The sequence below is a fragment of the Equus quagga genome, chromosome 4 (genome assembly GCF_021613505.1).
Source record: "Equus quagga isolate Etosha38 chromosome 4, UCLA_HA_Equagga_1.0, whole genome shotgun sequence".
NCBI classification, from domain to species: Eukaryota; Metazoa; Chordata; class Mammalia; order Perissodactyla; family Equidae; genus Equus; species Equus quagga.
This window is the reverse complement of record NC_060270.1, coordinates 16221152-16229029: the sequence shown is the minus strand read 5'-3', so window position 1 is coordinate 16229029 and position 7878 is coordinate 16221152. Positions and strand designations below refer to the sequence as shown.

The 7878-nt window shown below is 41.5% G+C and overlaps 1 protein-coding gene across 1 annotated transcript; it reads left to right on the top strand.

Annotated features, from left to right (window-relative positions):
- Nucleotides 1-4447: 4447 nt before the first annotated feature.
- ZNF80 (zinc finger protein 80) lies at nucleotides 4448-5341 on the top strand. Its single transcript, XM_046658801.1, has one exon. It carries the CDS (start codon nucleotides 4448-4450, stop codon nucleotides 5339-5341), a length of 894 nt encoding a protein of 297 aa, XP_046514757.1.
- Nucleotides 5342-7878: the final 2537 nt, after the last annotated feature.

Sequence of the window (7878 nt, the reverse complement as noted above, 5' to 3'; positions counted from 1 at the left end):
TGTAAATAAACAGGTGGTCATTATAGTATTGTATATATGCCTGAAATGAAATGTTCTTTGAACATTTGAATACGAGCGTTTAAAAAAAGTTTTACTGAGATGTAGCTCACATATATAAAATTCACCCATTTAAAGTGTACAATTCAATGTTTTTAGTATACTCATAGAGTTGTCCAACCATCCTTCAGTCTAATTTTAGAACATATTCCTCAACCCATTAGTGGTCAATCCCCATCCCTCCCTCCTATGCCTAACCCTACTTTGTCTCTATAGATTTACCTATTCTGAACAATTCATATAGATAGAACTATACAATATGTGTTCTTTTGTGACTGGCTTGTTTCGAATAGCATAATGTTTTCAAGGTTTATTCATGTCATAGCATGTATCAGTATTTCAATCCTTGTGGCTAAGTAATATTTTTCTGTGTGGATATACTACATTTTGCTTATTTGCTCATCAGTTGATGGACTCTTGGGTTGATGGACTTTTGGGTTCTTTTTGCTATTATGAATCATTCTGCTATGAACATTTATGTACAGATTTTTGTGCAGTCATGTCTTTAAATTTCTCTTGGATATCTACGTAGGAGTAAAACTGCTGGGTCCTAGGGTAACTCTATGTTTAAATTTTAGAGGGACTACCAGGCTGCTTTCCAAAATGTCTGCACCATTTTATATTCCCACCAGCAATGTATGAAGTTTCCAATTTCTTCACATCCTCATTAATACTTGTTATTGTCTTTTTAATTTTAGTCATTCTAGTAAGTAGGACATGGTATCTCACTAATTTTCACTTCCTTAACAGTTAATGATGTTGAGCATCTTTTCATATGCTATTGGCCATTTGTATATCCCTTATGGAGAAATATCCATTCAAATCCTTTGCCCATTTTAGTTGGGCTTTTTGTCTTTGGTTTTTGAGGTGTAAGAGTTATTTGTATATTCTGGATACAAATCACTTGTCAAAACCATAGCTTGCAAATATTTTCTCCTATTCTGTGGGTTGTCTTCTCATTTTATCAGTGATGTCCTTTGAAGCATAAATGTTTTTAGTTTTGATGAAACTCAATTTATTTTTTGTTGTTGTTGCTCATGCTTTTCCTGCCATGTCTAAGAAACCATTACCTAACCCAAGATCACAGAAATTTACTCCTCTTTCTTCTAAGAGTTTTATAGTTTTAGCTCTTACCTTTGGGTCTATGATCTATTTTGAGTTAATTTTTATGTATAGTATGAGATAAGGATCCAAGTTCTTTCTTTTGCTTGTGGATCCAGTTGTCCCAGCACCATTTGTTGAAAACACTATTCTTTCCCATCATGATCAGTCTTTTTAATGGAAGAAGCTTTCTCTTTTTTTCTGAAATGTTTTTATAAGGACATAGTCATATTAGACTAGGCCTCACCCTAATGAGTGCAACTTAACTTGATCATCTGCAAAAACCCTATTTCCAAATAAAGTCACATTCATGGCTACTGAGGGTTAGGACTTCAACATCTTTTGGGGGAGATGCAGCTCAACCCATAACAGTCAGGATGCTATCTTGTAGAAATGTTGCTCTAAAGGGATGTACTATTGTAGACATAAGGTAAGGCTAATACTCTGTGAATGGGGGTGGAGTCTCCACTAAAGGAAGTAGGTACTACACCCATCAGTCATCCTTACAGGTAAAAGATGGGAACAGAAAATGGGGAAGACGGGCCTGAGACGGAGTTGAGAAGGAAACTTCTTCTGAACCTCTCTCTTAGCCTTGACTTGGGCCAGTCTCTGGGGAATCGAATCATGTTCAAGGTGTTTCTGGTGGTTAGAGGTAACCGGGCCTCTTCCTTAAGGGGGAAGAATGGACTCTGAACAGAAAGGCAGTCCTACAGAGGTCCCAGGAGGACGCACTAGGAACTGAGGGCCCTAAGAACAGCCATAACTAGCAGCCAGTTATAAGTTATTCTCTGTGTGGAAGTCTGTCTGTGATCCCCAGCCTTCAGTGAAGTCTCAATAAACTCACATCCTGGTCTGATATCAGAGAAAAAGTCTGTGTTCATGCTTGGTCTATAGTGCTAAAGGGAGGCAGAGGAATGATGGTGGACACTGCCCATGGGTGTGTCCAAGGACTGAAAATTGCAGGTGACAGTCTATACTCACAAGTGTGAAGTCACCTGCAGTGGCCCAGGCTGACACAGGAGCCCTTGTGAGAAGTCCCCCTGAGAACTCCCAGATAGCAGACTCAATATAGTATAGCTGTTGATGTGACCTAATTTATAACAACCTCCTGCTGAGATCTTCAGGTCACTTACAAGCATTGCTACTCATGGCTCAAATGATTGAAAGCATTAATCATTTTGAAAACTGTTATATAACACTAAAATCATATATTGAAAGGTAAATTTGCTAAAGAAAAAAATTAGACTTTTCCAAGAAGCCAAGCCAACTCATTTTGTAATTGCCCATATTATCATGGTTATAATGCCAGTATTTAGTGGTCAGCCTTTCTTGAACTCTTAGAAGTGGACACAACTGAACCTAAGGACCACACTCAGAGAACCACTGCTGGACAGAACTTTGTCTCAAATATGTAGCATCCTGAGACTTATGGGGGCACATGTCCCAGGCAAGACAGCCCTGTGCCTATTCAAACCAGCTCATGTATAGCTGCCTAAGTCATGGCCATCCAGTACTGCCTCCTATCCTGGGGAGAGTCCTGCTCTCTGGAAAACACAACTGAGCTCTCTGCTTTGTATCCTGACTGTACTGACTTCCACCAAATCCTTTGGGTGAGAAAACTCTATCACATTTTCCCAGGTGATGTGTTTGCCTGGCCTTTCATTTCTCTGACCCTAATATTATTATATATTATGAAAGTGATCAAGCAGGTGATACACAAAAATCCATGCTAAACACATTCTCAAGTATGAAATAATAGAAGAATTTTTTACGTCAGGAAAATGAAAATAGCACCTGCTATCATCTCCCCTCTTCAACACTGTAGATGGAGGTTCTGGCCAGCACAGAAGACATAAAAATAAAACTAAGTTTAAATATTTGCTGAAAGTCAACCTGCCAGGCCATTTCACTGGGAGACCTGCAATGTCAGTATCTTTAGGTCTCCCCTCTTGAGCTGGGCAGATTCTCAGACAACATTCCAAACGGCTGCCATGAAGAGCAAAGATGATAGAGGTCCCAGCACTCAGAGTGGCAATGACCATCAAGCCTCTTCTTTCCACTGTTTGCCAGAACCTTCAAATTTGCCTCTCATTCTCTTGTTCCAAGATCCTCTCTTCACTTTAACAACCAGCTCCAGCTTGGGTAGGGGAGGGCAGTGGATCAGGGTCTTACTCAAACCACTGTCACCATCCTCCACATGATGGTCTCCCCTCCTACCCAGTTCCAGAGGAACTTGGCACCGCTGGGCCCTTAATTTTTGAAGATTCTTTGACACATATTGTGATGCTTCCGATTCCCCCGCTAGCAGTGGGCTAGAGCGCTCTCGGGCTGCTGAATAATGCTCCATTCTGTGGAGAACCCCATCCATCCTCTTTCCTGGACTCTCTCCAGGTATTTGCTATCGTGAACTTTCTTATACATGTCCCCCAGGATGCATATGGAAAAGCTTCTCTTTGGAGGTGAGGCCAAAGCTTTTCAATATGTTTTTACTAACGACAGAACCATCCGCAATGCAAAAGAGATCCTGAATTTCCATGCCTTTTCCAACACTCGGTAATTGGACTAGATTGACTTTAGCATCCAGCCCCGGGGACAGTTTGATGAGCGTCAGCGGGTAAAATAAAGCGGTTAGTATGGCTCTTTTGCTCCCCACACTCTGCGTGGCCAAATTCCTGGCATGCATGTTCACGTGCATGTTCGACTGCATGTTTGGAGGTTCTCTCTGACACAACCAGAGTGAACGTCCAACCAGCCACACAGGTGAACTTCCATAGTAACTGAAAATTCAATTGCCGGATACAAAAAAGTGAAACTGCGGCCTCTGGGACTTGTAGTCTACTGGCGGCAGCGCCTGAGTGCGGTGTTTTCTGGTATCTGTAGGCGGAGGTGCCCTCTGCGCAGGCGGAAGCTGGTGCCACGTGGACATTTTGTCTGCTTGGTTGCAGCCGCGTCTCAGGCTGCAGTGTTGGACGTCGCCGTGACCCTCGCTTGGAAGGAGTTGGGGCAGCTGGACCAGGCCCAGAGGACCCTGTTCCGGAAAGTGACACTGGAGACTTGCAAACTCCAGGTCTCACTGGAGCTTGCGGTTCCCAACCCAGAGTTGATGTAACAGCTGATGCACGGGTAAGAGGGAAGAGAGGCCTTTGCCGAATCATCTGTCCAGGTGACAAGTAAAACCCGAGACCAGCCCGCTTTGTCTTAGGGAGCCTTGCTCTGGATAAGACTGACTCAGGGAGCCAGAAGGTACTCCAGCTTGGAGCAAGCCAGAGATCAGGAAGTATTGTTGGAAATGCAGGAAGGGCACTTGAGGCCAGTTACCGTCTCCCACGAGGAGACCTTCCTTCCAAATATGAGTCTTGAATGTGATGGGTTGGGAACAGATGATAGTCTGCGCTCAAGGGTTTTACAGAAGCAAGACTCTGGAGGAAATGCGCTCCATGAATGTGATTCACAGGGACCGAGTAAAGACGCGTTGGTTCATGCAGGGAAGACCCTCTACAAATGCGAAGAATGCGGGAAAGTGTTTCACAAGAATTATGTACTTGTTCGACATCAGCGGATTCACACTGGGGTGAAGCCTTATGAATGCCAGGAGTGTGGGAAAGCCTTTCGGGAAAAGGTAGACTTGGGCCGGCACATGAGGATTCACACTGGGGAGAAGCCCTATAAGTGTGTGGTGTGTGGGAAGCTCTTCAGCCGCAGGTCACACCTCACGTACCACCAGCGGATCCACACTGGCAAGAAGCCCCATGAGTGCAGAGAGTGTGGAAGGACCTTCAACTCCCACTCTGTTTTTGTCCAGCATAGTCTGACCCACACCGGAGAAAAACCCATTGAGTGCAAAGAATGTGGAAAAGCTTTTCACTACAAGTCTTCCTTAACTCGACACATGAGGATTCACACGGGAGAGAAGCCCTACAAGTGCAGCGAATGTGGAAAGACCTTCACCTACCACTCTGTTTTTTTCCGACATGGGATGACCCACAGTGCAGGAAAGCCCTATGAGTGTAAAGAATGTGGGAAAGGTTTTTACTACAGCTATTCCCTCACTCGACACACAAGGAGGCACACTGGAGAGAAGCCCTATGAGTGCAGGGAATGTGGAAAGGCCTTTGCCTACCGATCCGCTTTTGTTAAGCATAAGAAGATCCACACTAGAGGAAAAACCTTTCAGTGCAAATAATGTGGGAAAGCCTTTTGTGACAACTTTTCTTTCCCTTGACACTTGAGTCACACTGGAGAGAGGCACTCTGAATCCTGTCACTATAGGACAGCTTTAAGCTGCTGCTCATCCCTCACTTTACCATCAAAGAATTCATGCTGGAGAGAAACTCACTAAGAGTGTAAGCTGTGTGGAAAGACCTTTTGCAGACGGGCCTGCTTCAGCCAACATCATAGAACTTATGCTGGGGAAAGACCTTTTGAATATAACCACTTTTGGCCATGGGAAATATCTTACCTGGCATCTGAGAATTCATCCAGGAGAGAGACCTCTGAGTTATTGTGCACTTGGCAGAAACTTCTGCTACAGCTGTCTCCATAAGTTATAGCGCCAAGCTGTCTCAGAAGTATTTTTAAAAGAATGAGGAGGATGATGCTGTCAAAGAGAAAAGAAAAAGAATTGTTTGCACAGCTTCTTCCAGACTTCTCTGAAAGCCAAGCCTCTGAAAATTTGAATTCAGCTCTTTATTTTGAGGATATTTGAAAGGTAAATGGGGCTTGCCCCTTAATTTGTCCTTTATATAAATATTCACTTCTGTCTAGTGATGGGAGAGCTGTGCAGTTGAGGGCAGCTCTGTAAAGATTTTGTTGACAGCACTCTTTGTTCCAAATTGTCTGTAGTCTTGAGGAGCATAAATCTTTGTGAGAGATATGCAGGCTTAAGTCATGAAATACTTGAAACTTGTAAGAAATTAGAATATTAAAAATACTGCCACATAAAATTATTTTATATTTAAGGAGATAAGGATCCACATATGAATGTGGCACATTTTGCTGCGTCATGTAAGACCATTTAAGGCTTTAATGTTTTTCAGTTTCTTTCTTCATGTGGTTCTGAACATCCAGCAGTGTCATTTTCTTCTTGACTTCGAGATCCTTGTTTGTTTTGATTCATTTTCTCTGGGGTGTGGGGATGATGGCGTGGCTGCGTGGCTTTCCCAGGTGAGCCCTAATTCTTTCCTCTGCAGTTCTCAGCTTCTTTAGTCCTCTGTAAAGGGGCTTCTCCAAACCATGTCAGCAGTTTTCCAGAGATTGAACTAAAGCTAAAATAAACTAAATAAAATACAGCCAAGTTAGACTGATGGAAAACTTGGGAAGAAAATTAAAATTTTCAAAAATCAATACAATGTATTACAATATAAACCATGTAGATCCTTTGACCTATTAATTCAATTTCTAGAAATCCAGCCTAGAGAAATAGTCTCACAAATGTGCAGAGACATGTGTACAAAAAATACTCACTGTAATTTTGTTTTTATATGTGAAACATTGAAAACAACCTAAATGTCCATCCATAAGGAAACAAGTTTCGGTACATCTGTTCTATGAAATACTGTGAAACAATAATGTTTGTGTTATGTGCTAATGTTCAAATAGCTTCAGATATAGTGTTAGGCAAAAGAGCAAGTTGCAGGAAATAAATCCAGCTCTGGACGAATGACCCTAACACTGTTAACAGTGGTTCTCTAAGGGGAATGGGATGGTCAAGGGTTTTAGGGAACTTTCAGTTTTTACTTTATATACTTCAGTGTTGTTTGCATGTTTTTTAAATAAAGAGCATATATTATTTTCGCAATAAATGTTTCAGATATTTTAATTAAAATAGCATCATGGAATACAAGTGACTCCTATCATTTCTTATAAAGCATGAATTTTATAGGATTTTTAAAGCCCTGGTGTTACTATACCTTAAAAAAGAAAAACTGAAATCAAGGCTTCAGAGCTAGTAGGCCACACTTAATAAATGATAAGGTAGTTTAAAAATGAGTCAGCATGAACATAGAATAATACCTGTGAAAGATGAGTTCAGCATAGACACTCTTCAGTGAACTTTCATTTCCTTTAAAATCCTGTAACTGACAAATGCCCTTTTGCAAGTGATTAGATTTTAGGTGTCAGGTTTTTATCTTCTCAGAGTTGATCACGAGAAAAGTATTTTGCTGTTAATGTCGATGTGTTGTGTGTACACACACATAAACACACACACACATTTGCTGGCTACAGCTGACTTCTAAATGTTTGCTGCTGAATGAATGTGGTTTGCTTATACTGGGTTTACTTTCAGACTTCACAGTGTATGTTAGGGTTCTGAAGAATGAGAAGTGTAGCTGCATTTTTCCAACATGATATTCATACCAAGCAATCAGATCTTTTCTCCAGTAAGGAAAACAAGTTTGCTCCCCACTGATTATATCTTAGGATTTGCCTCTGTTTACGATATGTGTGAATATTTGTTAACATCATTTCATTGGGATCATATACCATCAGAAATATTTTCTCTAGTTAGAAATAAACAAGGAGTGGGATTTTCACACGAGCAAACCTGTAACCCACAGGTAAAACCCTGCTTGGATATTTCAGTTATAGTAGTTTCCCCCAGTAGATTTGCTGCACAAGAAACTGATTTTGTGAGTTTTGTTCTCCTTTAGCAAGAGAAGTTGGCAGCTGGGTCATGATATAAGTAAATTCTGCCCATTTGAGGTCAGTTCCTGAAGTGGA